Here is a 19,110-nt window from a genome sequence, read left to right as displayed (position 1 = left end):
TCAAATGTTCTGTGTTATTCCCACTTCTTTGTTGACATGTTCTTGGAGATGTGTGTTTGGCTTTGTTCTCTTGTTACAAATCTGCTGAGGATAAAGAGGAATGGAAAGAAGAGTTTAGCATAGGTTTGTGCTGATGGATTTAGATTCCTGACCCAAGTATTCCCAAGGGCTTCTTTTTGCTTTGACCCTACAGCCACTGACACTTGCTACCAACTATGGAGAGAGGGCTTCCCATGAGCCAGGCACTGTGTGAAATCCTGTGACATGTATGCACTCCTTTAATCCTCAGAACAATATCAAGGATCAGGTTCTGGGTAGTGTATCTATTTTAAAGAGGCAAGGGGACTTCCCTGGTGATCCAATGGTTACGAATCTGCTTTGCAACACAGAGGACGCAGGTTCAATCCTGGGTCAGGGAACTAAGATCCCACATGCTGTGGAGCAACTCAGCCTGCATGTCACTACTAGAGAGTCCATGTGCTGCAACAAAAGAACCTCCATGCTTCAAATAAGACCCAATGCAAAAAAAAAAAAAAAAGAGGTGGGAAGTGGGGAAGGGGGTTATATTTTATCACTCAGAGAATGAGTAAGTTACACATCCAAGGTCATGCAGCTAGTACGTGAGAGTGCCAGAATTTAGTGCTGGGCAGCTGAGGGCCAGCACCTGGCCTTTTCATGTGCTCTTTGCCCCATAGGACCAAAATCGACTGCTTTTATATTCTTCTTCTGGGCTAAGGTATGTACATGAATAAGTGTGCTTGTGAGTGATATGTTCCATTGGAAACCTGAGATCAGGTCTGCGGACAAGGCATGTGGTGTTTGCCTCACTTTCAGAGAATGGCTCTTAGGGGATATGCACTCTGTTAGACAAAAGGTCAAGTTCCTGCTCACAAAGAGAAATAAACAACTCTGTGAGCCAAAGGAGTATATTTTTACTCCTAAAACTACCAACTTGATTTGGATATCATATTCATGGCCTATTGGACAGGCGAAAACTACCATGATTGTGTGAAAGGATTATCCATCAAGAAGGTGTGGACAACGCCAGACATGGGAGACAACACCCTCCTATTGCTTACTCACACACCTACCAAAACAACCAAAGTATTTGTGTCATAATAATGGGACTTTAGGGACTTTCTCCTTTAAAATAATATTTTTTTTCGATGTGGACTATTTTCGTCTTTATTGAATTTATTAGATTTATTACAATATTGCTTCTGTTCTTATGTTTTGGGTTTTTTGGACCAAGAAGCATGTGGGATATTAGTTCCCTGACCAGGGATCAAACTCTCACCCTCTGCATTGGAAGATGAAGTTTTAACCACTTGCTCACCAGGAAAGTCTTGGTACTTTTTCTTTATTTTCCAATACTTTAGAACTATGGCTCTTACACTTATGGCTCTCATGGAAGAAAATAAATTGGAAATAAAGAAAAAGAAATGTGTCCTCTGTAGAACGGAGTAGCCAGTTGTCATGAAGCCATTTTAGGAGACCGACTGAGTGTTCTGAAAACCCATGAGCACGACTGCAACTTTCCCTGTAATCATGCAATCTCTGGCTTGTTGGGGATGAATATAGGTCAATGGAAATCTGTAACATCTCATTATACAAAAAGAAAAGGCATCATCTAAGAAATTTGTGACTTTGCTCCAGAAATATCCCTAATGCTTAGACCTTAAAACAACCAAAACCATCATCATCAACACACCACTGGGTTAGACTTGCAAACACTTCACTGAGCCACGTGCCCTGTTTCTGCTCCTTCTTCCACCCTAGATGTGTTGTTCCTTCAGCCACATGGCTGATACATCTTTCTGTCTTTAACAGGCTTCCTCTTTGCCTCGTGGGCCTTTATTGTCAGTTTTTCTCCAAGTGTAGGACCATCGTCATTCACACCCTCAAAACTCACCACAGTTCAAATACTTCCTAAATCTGTGTCTCCAGGCTGGGTCCCTGCCTCTCTGTGCATCTGAGGAGCACACTGAGGTGTCTCACCAGCATCTCAGACTCAAACAAGTCACCCCAGTGCATTCAAATCACCACTCGATCCAATTGTCAATTGCTTTCCGTGGCTTAGAAAAAACCATCGGGGCACCTTAGTGTAACACTCAAAGTCCCCATGATTGGATTCTATTCTTATCTTTCTCTGTTTCCCAGCAAGATCCATGGACCCAGCACTGCTGACCCATGAGACACACCGGGAATGAGACAGAGCTGGGATCCAGTACTGACTTGTCCACATGCGTGCTCTGTGACCTGGGGATGGCTGGGCAGGCCCTCTGAACCTCATATGTCAAATGTGAATGAAAATTATGGCACCCACCTCATAGAGGTGTTGGGATAAGGGCATCTAATAACATGGGGGAAAGACTTGGCAAAATGCCCAGCACCAAGTAACATCTATAAATAGCAGCTATTATTATTAATGAATGTTTAACAGCCCCTCCATGCATAGCTCTGTTCTGGGACTTTTGCTGGAACATTTTTATTTGGCATCACTGTCTTTGGTCACAAAGTAGGGGTGGCCTATTTCTCACCTCCGTGCCAAATTCAGTCTCCGATTCTTTCTCGTGGGACTTCGTAAGCGCCTGGGCCGAGGGGTGGGAATTTCCTGCAGCAGCGCACTTTCTGCTTTGGACTAAAAAGTCGAAGAGAAAATTACTGCTACATAATGTCAGTGATGCTATGAAAACCTCAGTCACCATCTCGGGAGGAAATCAGTCAGTAAAATACGCATGTTATGCTTCTTTAAGAGGTAAAAACAATGGTTTAGAAAAAGGACATTACATTCTTCTTAAGTGTAACTTTCATCTGTGCTCATAGTTAAATGCTGCATTAACCTTTAGAGCATGAAAAACAGATTTAACAGTATTCAAATTCACGCAGTTTTGAGCAAATGAATCAAGCTAGACAAGACTGGAAGCAAGGTAATCGGCGCTGAGCAAAATATCCCTGCGGTTTCTCTCACCCTTGCAGCCTGTAATTTCTCCCTCATGCGTTCTCTCATGGAAAATTCTGCAAAGCCTGTTCTGGAAGCTGAGGGGATTGGAGGCAAGCCTAAAACAATACAAGAAAATTACTTTAAAACAACATCTTTTTCTTCCAAAGGGAAGATTAGATTAAAAATAACAAGAGAATATCATTTTATTTTGCAAATTTAGAATTTCACATAAGCCATCATGAGATAAAGCTGAACAACCCCTGCCCCACCCCCCCACCCCCCGCATCTGACGTAATAAGGACATGTCTTGGCTTCTTTAAGACGGACAGTGACAACCTTGGTCCTACCAGGGCTGACACGTGGACTTAACTAAGAATCGAACGAATGACACTTGATTTTTCAAAGCGCAAGCACACCGGTTCAATTACCATTGGGAAGAAGCTCTCAAATTTATTGATTTGACAATAGGCTCCTTGGATGAATGAATGACTACTGATTGATTATGGGGTTCGACGTTCAACAACGCTGATAGCTTTGATCAGAGAAAGTTTTTCTACAGGCTCAAGCCATAGCCTTGGGCTATATTGAACAGACAACATTTATTTTGTACGTAGTATTAAACCTGTACATAAACTCTTCGTGGCTCAGCGGTAAAGAATCCGCCTGCAATGCAGGAGCCACAGGAGACCTAGGTTCGATCCCTGGGTTGGGAAGATCCCCTGGAGCAGGGCATGGCAACCCACTCAAGTATTCTTGCCTGGAGAATCTCCATAGACAGAGGAGCCTGGCAGGCTACAGACCATGGGGTTGCCAAGAGTTGGACACGACTGACGCGACTTAGCACAAACCTATACATAAATATCATGAAATGTCGCTTAGCTATTATGTCCCAGGCTCTGTGATAATGTGTTGACCGACTGCATCTTCTCATCAACTTTATGCCATTCCTGCTAGGGGGGATCGCTCACTAGGCATCTTGAAGATGAAGACCCTGGAGTAACTGGCATGTGGGACTTCCCTGATGGTTCAGTGGCTAAGACTCCTTGCTCTCAGTGCAGGGGACCTGGGTTTGATCCCTTTTCAGGGAAATGGATCCCACATGCTACAACGGAAAGGTCTCGTGTATTGCAACTAAGAGCCAACACAGCCAAATGAATTAATAAAAGTAAATATTAAAAAAAAGTCTTCAAAAAAGTGACTGGAGTGATGATTGCGTACTCAGGAGGTACAGTGCTTAGGATTTGATCCTAAATGCTTTACACCATTATGAAAGGGGTAGGAATACAACAACAGGCTTGGGGAACAGCATGTTATGATACTTAAAGGAGAGGGGGCTCTACTGGGAGGAAGTAGAAGAAAAGATTGCAGAAGGAGTTTGGGGTCAAGTCACGGGGAGCCTCTGATGTTTTGTGAAAGAAACTGGAATATATTTTCTATGTGGTGGGGATACCTTGAAGGACATGGAGAGCAGAGGAGGAGAAGCAGCATTTTCTGGAGCTGCTCCTAGGGCTGCAGGCACAGGATGGTTGGGGTGGAGACGGAGAGACCCCAGCTGGGATAATAAAGAGGGAGCCAGTGGGCATGGTTGCAAAGAGGCCACAAAAAGATGACACGGTGGTTCCTAGTGACGACGGGGAGTGAAAGTTGCTCAGTCGTGTCTGACGCTTTGCGACCCCATGAACTATACAGTCCATGGAATTCTCCAGGCCAGAATACTGGAGTGGGTAGCCTTTCCCTTCTCCAGGAGATCTTCCCAACCCAGGGATCGAACCCAGGTCTCCCACATTGCCAGCAGATTCTTTACCAGCTGAGCCACAAGGGAAGCCCAAGGCGAGCACTAACTCCCCCAGCGGCAGCACCTTCTGGGCACTTGGTGGACCGGCAAACGCTCAGGCCTGACCCCAGACAGATCCACTGAATCAGAACCTGGAGGTGGAGCCACCATCTGGGTAATTTTTAAGACATACTCAAGTCGGAGGACCCCCAGTTTAGAGAAGGCGAACGTGTCTGAGGTTTCGGCTGAGGTAAGTATGGATTTGGGGCTCCTGAGAGAGAAAAAGTGGAGGCATGCCAGCCTGGGGGCTACTGGTGAGGAGGGGGATTGGTTTACTCCTGTAAATCGGAGCTGGGACGAGTCTGAGATGCCGGCAGGATACGGGACGTGTACTGGTCCTGCGTGCTGAGCTCCAGGAAGGGATCCAGTGCCTGAGATGGAGACCGAGGAAGTGTTTCTACCCTGGTGATGCTGACGTTTGAGAAAAAGAGTATGGAGAGAGGAGTTTTCTGACCCTGTAGCCATCTGCCCTGTTAAAGGAAGAAGGCTCACAAGTGAAAGAAAAAGAGAGAAGGCAAGATGCTTTATCAGCAGGTGGAAGGAACAGCGGGGAGAGAGGAAGCTGCGCTGGGCAGAGCCCGCCGTGCTGACCCCTCGTCTCTGCTTGTGCAGAAGAGGGAGCTTTCTGCAGCCTGGTCACTCAGTGCCGAGGCCAAGTGTCCTTCCTTTCGTGTGACAGAAGGATGTAAAATCCTACTTTATCAGGCGCCAACCACCTGCCTGAGGCTTCCTCTGTGCCTGGTGGAAGGCCTGAAATAATCATCTTAAAGATCACAGCCTTACATGTGCGGGCTGAGGTTCAAGTTCTTTACAAGAATCTCCTTCAGTAGCCTGAACAGGCCTTTGGCGTTTTTTTTTTTTTTTTTAAGCCAACTTTAAAAATCAAGTCATTGTTTCCCATTTTAAAGACCATCTACCATCATATCCCCATGTCAGAGTCCTGTGACTTTTCCTGTTTCACATTTGTCACATTTTGAATTTATGTATTTGTGTGGTTATTGCATTAATACCTTCTTCCTCTCCCAGGTTCTGTGGTCTCCAGCCACAGAGGGTGAGCACAGGTTAAATGTCATTAAGTGTGTGTGGACCACCTAGGTGGATAAAGAAGGATTTCTAGACTGGACCCCTGCTCTCTGGCTGATCACCCCCCTCCTTCTGCCCCCAGAAAGAAGCAATGTCTTTGAACATGAAAAAAAAAACTCTTGTTTATTTACTATCCCTCCTCTTTTATTTTTAAAAGAGATCTAGTTTTTCAAGTTGACTTAAAATACTTGCTGCCTACATAGCATTCATTAGAATAGTTTCATGAATTGTTCTTTAAAAGAGGCAAGATATAATTCATAAAATTGTTCTAATGAACTCCATGGGGCTTCCCTGATGGCTCAGTGGTAAAGAATGCACCTGCCAATGCAGGAGATGCAGGTTCGATTCTTGGATCAGAAAGATCCTCTGGAGGAGGAAATGGCAACCCACTCTAGTATTCTTGCCTGGAAAATCCCATGGACAGAGGAGCCTGGTGGGCTACAATCCATGGGGGTCACAAAAAGAGTTGGCCATGACTTAGCACTAAGCAGCAACCAAACAACAAACATGGAGTTCATTAGAATAATTTTATATTGTTTAAAAGAGACAAGATATTTTATTTAAAAACCATCTGCTCTGAATAACAAAACGAAAGGGGCTTCTTTAGCAAGTATTAATTTAAAAAGTCCTGAAAAATGTTGAGGGGGTAAAAACTAGCTCTTTCTCGATTTTTAAAAATACACTCGGTGTTAGTGAAAGACATTTGGAGGGTATAAAGATTTCTAAATCTGATCTGGACAACTAGGTGGTGAGATGTTATTTTCCCAGCTAGAATGTGACCTGCTTGACGGCACGGACTCTGTCAGTGACTTTTGTACCTGGCACCTTGTAGCACTAAATCAATGAAAAGGAAAACATGGAGGACTATGAAGGTGTGAGAGATATTAGACTGAAAGAGTGCAATGCAAACAATTTGAATTTTGAAAGATTTGATTTGAGGGTGTGCAAGAGCTTATGGACAATGAGAGAATTTTAAGACATTCCGTTAAAAATATATACATAATGTCCATTGGTATGAAATATGGATTCTCTGGCCAAGGGATGCTTTTCATCGGGGCAGCAGGGGTTATATCAATGGATTTGACAACACTTCCCCAGCTGTCCGGCAGACCTGTGAGCCTGAGAGCCTCATCAGCCTCATGTTTGCAAGCGGCTCCCGGATCTTCTCTGTGCTGACACCTTCTCCTGTCACCCACACTCACTGCACCCCACATCTCTCTCTTTACAGACTTCGTCAAACGATGAACACCGTCCATTTTTCTCTAAAACACTTCTGTGATACTTGACTCCTCAGAAAACACACACCACCTTCTAATAAGAAAGGCGTTGCCCTTTGAAATAATTTTCCAATCTTCTCACCTACTGCCCCTGAGTCGATGTGACCTTGTTTCTATGGACAGGAGGGCAGGCTTCTAAGGTCTTCCCTCCACAATCTTGGAAGTGCTCCGAGCACCCTGATTTGGACTCCCAGCCTCTAGAACAGTGAGAACTCAGTGTCTGTGGTTCAAGCCACCATCTATGATATTTTGTTATAGCAGCGTCAGCCAGCAGGTACAGGGACCGTCTGTCTGGGCGAGACCAGCCCCGCCAGCTTTGCCGTTTGTCCCTGCACTCTGGCACCATCGTGGTGATTTCACAGGGCAATGGGGCTTCCAGCGGCCCTGAGACTCTGAAGAGTGGTAAAGAACATCATAGATACGCTTTGACCTGACCGTTTTGCCTCGGGTTGAGCCTTCCACATTGCCTTGAGCGGAGTGGAAAAGACAACAGAAGCATCAGGAGGGCCAAGCGCTGTGTGGGAGACACCAGGGTGACTGTCTCAAACAAGCTTCTCAAATTTCTAAGAAGGGAAATAGTAGGTAAAGCTTCTGAGCTTGAAATATTTTTGCGGCAGTTAATCTCTGATAGAGTTTGAGTACACATTCTACCCAACCCACTCTTGGGACCGATGGCTTAGAGAATTCAGTTCAAGCATCAACTACAAAATCTTTCTCCCAGGGGTCTGGGAGAAATCTCTCACCTGGGGCCTCCCAGGTGGCATGAGTGGTAAAGAACCTGCCTGCCAATGCAGGAGACATGAGGGACATGGGTTCGATCCCTGGGTTGGGAAGATCCCCTGGAGGCGGGCATGGCAATCCACATCTGTCCACTCCAAGCTTGTCCTGGTGGCTCAGATGGTAAAGAATCTGCCTGCAGTGCAGGAGATACAGGTTTGATCCCTGGGTAGGGAAGATCCCTGGAGGCAGGCATGGCAACCACTCCCGTATTCTTGCCTGGAGAATCCCATGGACAGAAGAGCCTGGAGGGTTACAGTCCATAGGGCTGCCCAGAGTTGGACACACAACTGAGAGACTAGCAACAATAGCAGAAAAGGTGAAGTGTCTTCTCTAGTGAGATGGAGATAACCAGGATTTTCCCACCCTCATAACCAGCTTTAACAAGCTTCAGAGACTTCCAAGAGGAGAAATGGTAGGTAAACCTTCTGAAACTGGAAGAGTTTTGTAGCAGAAACAGGTCAGGGTTGGAAGAAGGATATCAGAAGCTCAGTTTCAGTCAAGTAACATTTGGGTTGTCTCAAAATAGTTCATGGACCTAACTAAATGTAAGAGCTAAAAACAGGAAACTTCCAAAAGAAAATATGCAAGAAAATGTCCATGACCTTAGGTCTGACAAAGAATTTTTAGATACAATCCATATTAGAAAAGAAGTGATAATTTGACTTCACCATGATTAAAAACTTTTGTTTTGGAAAAGGGGGCTTCCCTGGTGGCTCAGTGGTAAAGAATCTGCCTACTAACGCAGAAGACATGGGTTTGATCCCTGGTCCAGGAAGATCCCACATACCTGCGCTCCAGAGCCTCAGTTCAGTTCAGTTCAGTTGCTCAGTCGTGTCCGACTCTTTGCGACCCCATGGACGATAGATTGCCAGGCTTCCCTGTCCATCACCAACTCCCAGAGTTTACCCAAACTCATGTCCATTGAGTCGGTGCTGCCATTCAACCATCTCATCCTCTGTCATCCCCTTCTCTTCCCACCTTCAATCTTTCCCAGCATCAGGGTCTTTCCCAGTGAATCAGCTCTTCACATGAGGTGGCCGAAGTACTGGAGTTTCAGCTCCAACATCAGTCCTTCCAATGAACACCCAGGACTGATCTCCTTTAGGATGGGCTGGTTGGATCTCCTTACATTCCAAGGGACTCTCAAGAGTCCTCTCCAACACCACAGTTCAAAAGCATCAATTCTTTGGCCCTCAGCTTTCTTTAGAGTCCAACTCTCACACCCATACATGAGCACTGGAAAAACCATAGCCTTGACTAGACAGACCTATGTTGGCAAAGTAATGTCTCTAGGGCCTGGGGACTGCAACTATTGAGCCCTTGAGCCGCAACTACTGAAGCTTGTTCACGCTAGAGCCTGTGCTCCACAGTAAGAGAAGCCACTGCAATAAGAAGCCTGCACACCACAATGCGAGAGTAGCCCCTGCTCAGCGCAACTACAGAAAAGCCCACGCAGCTACAAAACCCCAGCACAGCCAAAGTAAATGAATAAATACGATTATAAAACAAAGAAGATGAAAAGGTTAGACATTTGCTTGGAGAAAATACTTTCTAACTATAGACCAGATAAAGTACTTGTATCCAGGGTATATAGAGAACTCTTACAATTCCTCAGTAAGATGAAGAATCCAATTAATAATGTGTAAAAAATTAAGTAGTTTACTAAGATAATATACAAGCGGCTAATAAGCATCTGAAAAATACTCCACATCATTAAGCACTAGGGAAATACTAGGTTAAAAGCACAATGAAATATCACTGTATGTGTATTATAAAGGGTACAATGGAAATCACAGATAAAATCAGTTGTTTTTAGTGAACAAACAGAAACTCTCACAAACTGTTGGTGGGAAGGTGAAATGATACAGCCACTTTGTGAAACAGATTAGCAGTTTCCTATAAAGCTAAAAATATACATTCATCATATGACCTGGTTCATAGAAGCATGACTTATCATGGCCCCAAACTAGAAATAATCCAAATATCCATCACCAGGTGAATGTAAATAAAATGTGTGCACACATATCCAGATGATGGAATAGGATTTAGCAATAAGAAGGAACACAGTGAGGACATATGCTACTTCGTTTATTATCTTGAAAAACATTATGCTAAGGGAAAGAAGTCAAACACAAAGTGCTACATACTGTATGATTCTGTTCACATGAAATGTCTAGAAAATGCATATTTACAGGAATATATTTTATTCAAATATTTAACACAAATCAGTGTTTGTCTAGGGCCGGGGGTGGCAGTGGCTGCAAATAGGTCTCAAGGAACTTTTTGGAGTGATGGAAATGTCCTAAAACTGGATTTTAGTGATGGTTACACAGATCTAGGCATTTACTAAACGTCATTGAATTGTATACTTACAATGGGTGAATTTTATGATATGCAAGTTATACTTCCACAAGTCTATTAAAATGCGAGCTGTCTTATGTGATAGGCAAACGTGGCTTTGAGTAGGTAGTTCACATTTAGTCTGAGAGAGTCCCAGACTGGAGATAAAAATCGGGGACTGTGTATATGTACCACAGCTTTCTTACCCATTCAGTATGGGGAGGGAGGTGGGAGGGGGGTTCAGGATGGGGAACACGTGTACACCTGTGGCAGATTCATGTTGATGTATGGCAAAACCAATACAATATTGTAAAGTAATTAGCCTCCAATTAAAATAAATAAATTAAAAAAAAATTGGGGACTGATCAGTTATACCTACAGTATCTAGAAGCTGGAATTGAAAGTCTCGAGATGACAGAGAGAATGAATGTTCATTAAGGAAAGAGGGCTGATCACCCAGCTTAGGGGCTCCAACTGTTAGAGGCTGGGGTGTAGGAACCCATGAAGAGGTGGGGAGGACCAGGGGAGGGAGAAAGAAGACCCAGGAGAGTGGTGTCCAGGAGCTGAATGCCGAGGAGGGGAAGTGCAAGGTGCAGGGAGTGCGGCTGACAGTCGAGGAAGGTAGATGAAGAGCTGACCCTAGAATTGAGCAAATGTGCGGTTCACAGGGACCTCAACAAGGACAGGGTCGACAGGCAGTGGGGATCTCAGTTACAGGAGAAAGTTCAAGACTGCAGATAGAATGGGAATAGATGGCCCTGGAGAAATTTTGCTATGAAGGAGTTTTTGGGAAAATGCCTTTCTTGATAATTCATGATAAAGATGTGTGCAGGCTAAGTCCCTTCGGTCATGTCTGACTTTTTGCAGCCCTATGAACTGTAGCCTGCCAATCTCCCCTGTCCATGGGATTCTCCAGGCAAGACTACTGGAAGGGGTTGCCATGCCTTCCTCCAGGGGATCTTCCCAACCCAGGGACTGAACCCACATCTCTTATGTCTCCTGCATTCGCAGGAGAGTTCTTTGCCACACCTGGGAAGCCCAATAATAAAGATGGGTCTGTTTAATATTCTTTGTGCTAAGATGGGCAGTCAGGTGTGGCCACATGCAGAGACAGAGGAGAGGCTCAGGTTCTGTAGCAGGGGGCAGGGCGTGACATGTAGGGCACGTGGAAAGGCAGTCAGGTGGTCAGGAGGAGAAGACAGAAGAGGGTGAAGGCTTCTACCATGGCTTTTGTGGGGTTTCTGATGGAAATAGAGGGCAGGGCAGGGTAAGCAGGTTAGGACGGGCCAGTTTGAGCTGTTCTGATGGGCTCTGAGGTACGAGGTGGTCCCTTGTTGCTGGGTACCTGGCCCTGCGATGATCCAGGCAGAGGACTCTTGCTTCCTGGGATTGGACTGGCCAGACAGAAGGCATAGGGCTCTGGCTTGGTTAGGTAGCATTTCAGGCATGCTCCAGTCTGGGGTCTTTGCTGTCTCTATATTTCTAAACAATTGGCTAGTGTCTCCCCAACCAGAAAGTTTTCTTTTTTTTTTTCTTAAAATGTCAAACATAATATTCAGAAAAAAATGTTATTGAATATAGCATACTATTTATTTTTACTTATATAAATATTTTACTTAGTACTGTAATTCAACCCCCTGCTCCCAGATCCCTGTGAGGTTGTGAACTCCAGCATGGATGAACTTTTGACATTTCCTACATCAGTGTGCATCCTCTGACTAGAATCTTCTTTCCTTCTCCAGCTGCTGGGCTCCAAGGCAACTCCCAAGAGCAGCTCCTTTGGGAGGTTCTCTTTGTCTTGTATTGAACTTTATAACATTTGTTTCCTGGGTCAGTCTCTCCAGCTCTTGGTGACTTTTAAAAAGTATGCCTAAAATAAATGATGTGTTTTTCTTTCATTTGCATCAAATTTCACTGGATTCTGAACTTTATTTGCAAGCGATACTGAAAAATTGGCTCGGAAATGATGCTTTAATCAGAGAAACCAACACGAATGAATGGAAAACAGATGTCAGTAATGAAGAAATTTATGTTCATAAGAAACTACTTAGCATTTGATAGTTCCTCCCTTAAGAGATGGTGCAAGTTGGAATTGCGGCAGTAATGTGTACTTTTTTCCTAAATGTTTATTTGATTTGGAGCAAGCGCCCGTTCAGCGCAATGCTATCTTCTTTATTTGGAATGTCACTGACTATGTCGTTGACTATGTATATGTTTGAATAGCAATTAGAAGCCGAAGCTTTCAGTGTGTGGGTTTATACTGCTGTTCATCAGGGAGGTGGCCCCTCTGGGCATGTGCCCGGGGCAGTGGGGGACGCCAGATCATCAAGGATGCTTGTATCTAAGTATCTGAAGACAATCTGGACTTGGCAACACTTGGAGCCCTGTAGCCTGTAGGGATGCTACAGTATAGAGAAGGTCATAGGTTCAAGGTCAGGAGCTGGGGGAGTAGAATTGAGCAATAGGCCAGACCCATAAGAGATTTGGGGAGTGAACCATCAAGAGGGAGTCAAAAATTTGGACCTCGGTGAGCAAGTCCAAGCTATGGTTTTTCCAGTAGTCATGTATGGATGTGAAAGTTGGACCATAAATAAGGCTGAGTGCTGAAGAACTGACGCTTTTGAGCTGTGGTGTTGGAGAAGACTCTTGAGAGTCCCTTGGGCAGCAAGGAGATCCAACCAGTCCATCCTAAAGGAGATCAGTCCTAAATAGTCATTGGAAGGACTGATGCTGAAACTGAAGCTTCAGTACTTTGGCCACCTGAGGCAAAGAGCTGACTCATCCTGATGCTGGAAAAGATTGAGGGCAGGGGAGAAGGGGACAACAGAGGATGAGATGGTTGGATGGCATCACCAACTCAATGGACAGGAGTTTGAACAAACTCTGGGAGATGGTGAAGGACAGGGAAGCCTGGCGTGCTGCAGTCCATGGGGTGGCAGAGAGTCAGACATGACTTAGAGAATGAACAACAACAGAGCAGGTAGACTTGGTCGGCAGGATGTGGTAGGCTGGTGTTGTGGTCATTGGGTAGTAAGTGACCACAGGGAAGCCAGAGCATGGCCATGAGTAAAATACACACAAGCACTGGACTTTCCCTGGGCAACTGTAAACCATTATCTTTAAAGAACAATCAGAGTTAAGATTTGTGGGTGTAGAATGAGGCTGTAGTGTGGCAATTATCAACACAAATTCATTTAGTATCAATGAGATAAGTTGTGGGAACTATATTCAATATTCTGTGATAAACCATAATAGAAAATATGAAAAGGAATGTATATACATGTATGATTGAATCACTTGGTTGTACAGCAGAAATTAACATAACATTGTAAATCAGCTACACTTCAACAATAGCAATAGCAAAACCAAAAAGAACAGATTTCCCTGATGTCTGTAGACTGGAGTTTCAGTTCTGGTTCTACCATCTACAGCGGCTGGTTCTCTTTGAACCTGAATTTCCTGAACTGTAAAGCAATGCCTGATGACGGAGCTGCTTGGAGTAACGTAGTACATATAAAGACGGGGCCTGCTGTATGATCACCCTCACCCTCAGAAGAGGGAATTATTTGTGTTGGTTACTTAGCATCAAGTTCTTCTTCCAGCTGGAGAAGGTGACGACGCTGGTGCCAGCCCCTCTGCGGGGCGCTTGCTATGTATCATCTGATTTCATTGTCATGACAGCTGCATGAAGCCAAGGCTTTTATGATCTCCATTTTATAAACGAGGCTCCTGCAGCTGAGGGAGTCTAGCTTGTTGCTCCAGGTCCCATGACCAAAAGCAGTGACAAGCAGTGGTGAGCTCTGATGTCGGGCAATGTTTGTGGACTTGAAATGCTTATTTCTCTTAATTTTGGGCAACATAATGGAGTTAGCGTAAGAAAAGAGAATGAGGAATCTTGATGGAAATCTCATCAGAAAGCTTGCTGCCTGGCTTAGCACACAGTATTAAGTTCTCAGAGTTCAAGGTCATCAGGTTTGTCTGCTTTCTCTCTCTCTTTGAGTTCAAGAGATTTATGATCTATTTGTCTTTCTTTCATTCTTCTTCCTTTCTTTCCTCTTTTACTCTCAAAGTTCAAGGTTGCCAGATTTATCATTTGTTTGTCTGTCTCTTCCCTCCATCCTTCCCTTCCTCCCCTTTCCCTCTGTCTCTTTTTCTCTTTCTGGGGGAGATGCTTCAGGTAAACATGTAAGTGTTTAAGGAAGAAAACTACAATGAAATCATAAGAGCTTAAAACAATCCCACAACTTCCTTAGCGTAAACCTTTTTGGAATAGGGAAACCACTGAATCTGAGGTTTTGCCTAGAAAAAAGGTAGGTAAGTAGTGTTTATAAATCAGTCATGAGAAACAGCCTCTTGAACCTTTTATTAGTCCCAGCCCAGGTTGGGGAGGGGTGCCAGAAGGACTCAATATATGAAAATCAATCAATGTAACACACCTCATTAACAGAACAAAGGCCAGAAACCGCATGATCACCTGAATGGATACAGAAAAAGCATCGGACAAAATTCAACATCCTTTTACGATAAAAACACTCAACAGACTCGGAGCAGAAGGAAATTACTTCAACGTGGTAAAGGTCATATATGAAAAGCCCACAACTAACACACTCAGTTGTGAAACACTGAAAGCACCTCCTCCAAGGTGAGGAACAAGGCAAGGAAGCCCCCCTCTCCACTTCTACTCAACACAGTGCTACAAATCCAGACCTGGGCATTTGGCGAGAGCCGTAGGCCGTGTCCTCCCAAACTGTGATGTTGAAAACTAATCCCCAGCGTCATGGTATTTGGAGGCAGGGCCTTTGGGAGGTGATTAGGTCATGAGAGGGTAGAGCTTTCACGAATGGGATTAGTGCCCTTATGAAAAAGACCCCAGAGAGCTCCCTTGCCCCTTCTACCGTGTGAGAACACAAGAAGACGGCCACATAGGAGCCAAAAAGGAGGCCCTCCTTACCAGACGCCATATCTGCTGCTGCCTTTATCTTGGCTTTCTCAGGCTTCAGAACTGTGAGAAATAAATTTCTGCTGCTAATTAGCTCCCCAGTCTAGAGTACTGACAGAGCCAATAGACTAACATAGAGAGAATAAGTTACAGAAGGCATCCAGATTGGAGGGGAAGAAGTAAAATTATCTCTGTGTGCAGATGACATGGTCTTTTTTTTAAAAAAAAATAGTATTTATTTTAATTGGAGGATATTTACAATATTTACAATTTTTTGTAAATATTGTAAATTTTTGATTTACAATATTGTGATGGTTTTTGCCATACATCAACATGAATCTGCCATAGGTATACTGTGTCCTCCTGAACGCTTCTCCCACCTCCCTCCCCACCCTATCCCTCTAGGATGTCATGGAGCACTGGCTTTGGGTTCCCTGCATCATGGATCAAACTCCCACTGGCCATCTATTTTACATATAGTAATGTGTATGTTTCAATGCTATTCTCTCAAATCATCCCATCCTCCCCTTCCCCCACTGTGTCCAAAAGTCTCTTCTTTACATTTGTGTCTCCTTTGCTGCTCTGCATGTAGGATCATTTGTACTATCTTTCCAGATCCCATATATAAGCATTAATATACGGTACTTGTCTTTCTCTTTCAGACTTACTTGATCTGTATAACAGGCCCTAGGTTCACCCACCTCATTAGAAGTGACACAGTGTGTTCCTTTTTATAGCTGAGTAATATTCCTTGTGTGTATGTACCACAAATTCCCCATCCATTCATCTGCTGATGGACATTTAGGTTGCTTCCATGTTCCAGTTATTGCAAATAATACTGCAATGAACGTTGGGGGAATATATATCTTTTTCAATTCTGATTTCCTCAGGGTATAAGATGATATGGTCTTTTGTAGAGAAAATCCTAAAGATTCCACACAAATGCACAAACATACACACAAGTATGCATGCACAAACTGTGGAAACAAATAAGCAAATTCAGCAAAGTTGCAGCATGCTGCTGCTGCTGCTGCTGCTAAGTCACTTCAGCTGTGTCCGACTCTGTGTGACCCCATAGACAACAGCCCACCAGGCTCCCCTGTCCCTGGGATTCTCCAGGCAAGAACACTGGTGTGGGTTGCCATTTCCTTCTCCAATGCAAGAAGGTGAAAAGAGAAAGTGAAGTCGCTCAGTCGTGTCCGACCCTCAGCGACCCCATGGACTGCAGCCCACCAGGCTCCTCCATCCATGGGATTTCCGAGGCAAGAGTACTGGAGTGGGGTGCCATTGCCTTCTCCAAGTTGCAGCATAGAAAATTCATATGCAAAAATTAGTTGTGTTTCTATACACTAACCATGAAACATCTAAAAAAGGAAACTAAGAAAATGGTTGCATTTATAATAGCATGAAAATAAAACACTTAGGAATGGATTTAACCCAAGAGGGAAAACACTTGTACACTGTAAAACACTGCTGAGAGAAATTAAAGACACAAATAAATGGAAAGTCATCTCATATTCATAGGCTGGAAAACTTAATACTATTAAAATGTCAATACTACTGAAGGCAAGCAATAGATTTAGTGCAATCCCTATCACAGTCTCGATGGCATTCCTCTCATTAAAAAATTCATCCTAAAATTCATATGGATTATAAGGGACCTCGCAATAGCCAAACCAATTTTGAAAAAGAACAAAGTTGCAGGCTCAGACTTTATGATTTGAAAACATTACAAAGCTACAGCAATGAAAACAGTGTAGTATTGGCACAAAGACAGACATATAGACCAATAAAATAGAATAGAGAGCTCAGAAATAAAACCTTGCAGATATGGCCAAATAATCTTCAACAAGGATGTGAAGATCACTCACTGGGAAAAGACAGTATCTTCCAGAAATGGTGATGGGAAACTCGCTATCCACGTGGGAAAGAATGAAGTTGGCCCTTACCTTGTACAATAAACTCAAGATGGATTGAAGTCATCATTGTAAGACCTAAAATTATACAATTGCCAGAAAAACACAGAGGAAATCTTCTGACATTGAGATTGGTAACGATTTCTTGGATGTGACACCAAAATCACAGGCAACGAGGATTAAAGTAGACAAAGGCTAAAATACTTCAAACTTCTGTGCCTTGGAGGACACAGTTGACAGAGCAAGAAGACAAAGTATGGAGTGGAAGAGAGTATTTACAAATCATATATCTGATAAGGGATTATTGCCCAGGATATGTAAAGAACTCCTACAACTCAACAATAATAACAAGAAAGCAAGTAATCTGATCAGAAAATGGGCAAGGGACAGGCCTTTCTGCAATGATGATAACTGGTCAACAAGCTTGTGAAAAGATGGTCAACATCACTACTCATTAAGTAAGTAAGTGTTAGTCGCTCAGTTGTGCCTGATTCTTTGCGACCCCACGGACTGAAGCCCACCAGGCTCCTGTGTCCATGAGATTTTCCAGGCAAGGATACTGGAGTAGGTTGCCATTTCCCTCTTCAGGGGATCTTCCCAACCCAGGATCGAACCTGGGTCTCCTGCACGGCAGGCAGATTCTTTACCGACTGAGCTACAACTACTCATTAGAAAAACACAAAGTAAAACCACAGTGAGATATCATCTCACACAAATGAGGGTGGCTATATTAAAAAACAAACAAACAAAAGGAAAACAACCAGTGTTGGTGAAGATATGGAAAAACGGGAAGCTTTGTGCATTGTTGGTGGACATGAAAAATTTTGGTGTACCTGGTATGGAAAAGAGTAATGATGGTTTCCTCAAAAAATTCAAATTAGAAATGTCATATTTGTTCTTGCTCATGTTTAGTCATGTCCAAGTCTTTGTGACCCCTATAGACTGTAGCCTCTATCCATGGGATTCTCCAAGTAAGAATAATGGAGTGGGTTGCCATTACCTTCTCCGGGGGATCTTCCGGATCCAGGGGTCAAACCCATGTCTCTTGCATTGGCAGGCAGATTCTTTGCCACTAAGACACCTGGGAAGCCTAGAAATACCATAGGAACCAGGAATTTCACTTCTTGGTATATATCCAACAAAATTAAAAGTAGGATCTTGAAGAGGTATTAGCATGTTCATATTGAAAGCAGCATTATTAGCAATAGTCAAGAGGAGAAGCAACCCAAAAGTTCATGAAGGATAAATGGATAAGCCAAGGGTAGTCTTGGGATACATGGAATATTATTCAGCCTTGAAAGGGATCCCTGTCACAAGCTACAATGTGAACCTTGAAGACATGATGCCAAGTGAAGTTAGCCAGTCACAAAGACAGATACTGTACGATTCCACTCCCACTAGGCATCTGTGTGTGCGCGTGCTCGGGTGCTTCAGTTGGGTCTGACTCTTTGCGACCCTATGGAATGGAGTACACCAGGCTCCTCTGTCCGTGGGATTCTCCAGGCAAGAATACTGGAGTGGGGTGCCATTTCCTTCTCTAGGGGATCTTCCCCACCCTGGGATCAAACCCATTTCTCTTGCATCTCCTGCACTGCAAGTAGATTCCTTCCCACTGTGACAGCAGGGAAGCCCAAGAGGTATCCAAAGTAGTCAAATTCACTAAAACAGAGAGTGGTTTCCAGGGCCCAGGGGAGGAAAAGGGGGGAGCTGCTCTTTAACAGGGATAGCATTTCAATTTTACAAAATGAACTAGTTCTGGAGATCTATTGCACAACAGCGTGAATATAGGTAATTCTACTGAACTGTACCTTGAAAAACGATTGAGATGGAAAGTTTTATGTTTTTTTTTAATAATTAAAAATTCTCTGGCAAAGACAAGAAGGAAAAAAAATGTGGCAAAATCTTGTTAATCCTTGGATAATATACGCGTCACTATACTTTTTACTTCTGTGTAGATCTGAATTTTCATAATGAAAAATAGGGTCCCCAAGGGTACT

General features: G+C 43.8%; 1 protein-coding gene across 1 annotated transcript in view; it reads right to left on the bottom strand.

Annotated features, from left to right (window-relative positions):
* Positions 1–19,110, bottom strand: part of CC2D2A (coiled-coil and C2 domain containing 2A) — a 131,304-nt gene that overhangs the window by 95,159 nt on the left and 17,035 nt on the right. Inside the window, 3 exon segments of the mRNA XM_070372718.1 lie at positions 2,541–2,575; positions 2,578–2,641; positions 2,972–3,060. Coding sequence (XP_070228819.1) covers positions 2,541–2,575; positions 2,578–2,641; positions 2,972–3,060 — 188 coding nt within the window.

The sequence above is a fragment of the Bos mutus genome, chromosome 6, assembly GCF_027580195.1.
Source record: "Bos mutus isolate GX-2022 chromosome 6, NWIPB_WYAK_1.1, whole genome shotgun sequence".
NCBI lineage: Eukaryota > Metazoa > Chordata > Mammalia > Artiodactyla > Bovidae > Bos > Bos mutus.
Note: the sequence above shows the minus strand (reverse complement) of the source record. Positions and strands in the feature narration are given on the sequence as shown.